General features: G+C 62.2%; 1 protein-coding gene across 1 annotated transcript in view; it reads right to left on the minus strand.

Annotated features, from left to right (window-relative positions):
* Positions 1–66, minus strand: part of HMGA1 (high mobility group AT-hook 1) — a 2,433-nt gene extending 2,367 nt beyond the window's left edge. The window contains exon 1 of the mRNA XM_005428906.2: positions 1–66. This exon is cut by the window's left edge and continues 13 nt beyond it. Within this exon, the coding sequence (XP_005428963.1) occupies positions 1–66 (66 nt within the window).
* Between the last annotated feature and the right edge of the window lie 1,769 nt (positions 67–1,835).

Consider the following 1,835-nt stretch of genomic DNA (forward strand, 5'->3'; position numbering starts at 1 on the left):
CTCCGCCACGTCTTTCTCCCCTTTGGAGGCCAGGGGCTGGCTGGATTTGGCGCTGGATTCACTCATCGTCTGTCCCAGCAGCGTGAGGAGGAGCGGGAGGGAGGGAGGAAGGTCAGTCAGGCACGGCTCTGGCTCGCCATGCCAGCCATGGCACCCCCAGCCCTCACCCTGGGGCAGGAGAGCTGCCCCCTGCTCGCTCCTGGCATGGGCTGGGCAGCAAAATGCCCTGGCTGCATTTTGAGCCCATGGCACAGCCACCCACAGCCAGTGCCCATCTCCTGGGGTCCCCTCAGGTGTTTGGGGAGCAGCAGCTTGGCCAGCCCATCCTGCAGAGCCTGGCCCCTTTCCTCGAGGGGAGGAGAGTGGCTCCAGATTTAATCTGGAACCCCAGATGTGCTGCTGGCACCGGCGCGTTGAGGCAGGGTGAGTGGTGGCTTTGGGGACTTTGGGTGTCCCCAGGGGGGTGCCAGGGCCCTGGAGAGGGTCTTAGGGTCCCACAGCCCTGCTCCCCACCCTCAGCACTGCTGCACCCCTGCTGCCTAGCTGGGCTTAGGGACAGGCACTTGACCTGAGGACACCGGGTTGTCACCTCCCCTGTGCACGTCCCCAAGGGCTGGGCAGCTCTCCTTTGCTCTTGGAGCAATTCCACCCAGGAAAAGGCTCCATCTTCCCCTCTCCACCTCGCTGCTTCCCAGGGGCACAGGGAGAACCTGCTTTTCCAGAGCTGTGGGGTGGCTCCTGCCCGGCTGCCAGCCCAGGAGGCGGCAGGATGGACTCGGGGTGGGAAGGAGCAGGATTGCTGCCACAGCCCTGGTGCTTGTGGTGACCCCACACAGGTGGGGTGACCACGGCCATGCTGGGGACACCTGGCCAGGGTGGGGATGTGAGGCTTCCCAGAGGCAGCTCTGGGGCTGTGTGCCCAGCCTGTGTGTGCTGATGGAGGCACGCTCCTACCTCTGGGATAACAATTAATGTGGAACTGGGCCCAGTTTGATGGTGTTGGAGCAGCTGGGATAGCGGGGCTGTGGGGGCAGAGGGTGCTGAGCCCCCTGGGACACTGAGCCTCACTGGGGAGGGTGTGGGCAGGACGTGCAGCCTGAGGAGCCACTCTCAGACCTCTGAGCCTTTTCAAAAAACAGGCGTCAGCTCCTGCTCCCCTCTGGAAGTGACTCATGAGTGCAGAACAACAACAACAAAAACCAGCCTCGGAGTCTTTTTTTTTTTTGGGAGACAGAAACCATGCTGTAGTGTAAACACCCCGAAAATATTACTCACAGCATCCCAGAGCCCTTCAAGGAGTCTCTTAGGAAAAAAAAGAAGTATGGTTTAGATTTAGGCCAGCAAAGGGCCGGCTGCTGGTCGGGCTGGGACGGGGATTTTGTCTCTTTTTAAGTCAATTTCTGTCAGAGGCAGAGCGGCCTCGAGCTGCTCCATGCCCCCTCCTGCAGCTGGAAACAGATGGGCCCAGCATGGCCCCCACCCTGCTGGGCTCTCCTGCCCTGCAGGAGGGACCAGAGCCCACAGCAGCTCCAGCTGGGAATGCCAAGGGGACCCTCCATGGGATGGGGATGCCGCTTGGTCTTGTCCCACTCCCCCAAAAGCAGCAGCTGCTGCAAAGTTGTTGGTGCTGGGGAAATCACGTGCAGCTCCCTCCCACCCCTGTGCATCCCACCCACCCCTGTGCATCCCACCCACCCCTGTGCATCCCACCCCTTCCCTCCAGCACCTCCGAGCTCTCTGCAGGGGCTCCAGAGCTCAGGGGACTCGGGGGGGGGGATCTGGCAGAGGGGGGTGGGAAGGAGGATGCTGGGAATGGGGGGTGCTCCTCTCCCCTC

The sequence above is a fragment of the Geospiza fortis genome, unplaced genomic scaffold (assembly GCF_000277835.1).
Source record: "Geospiza fortis unplaced genomic scaffold, GeoFor_1.0 scaffold14, whole genome shotgun sequence".
Classification (NCBI taxonomy): Eukaryota; Metazoa; Chordata; class Aves; order Passeriformes; family Thraupidae; genus Geospiza; species Geospiza fortis.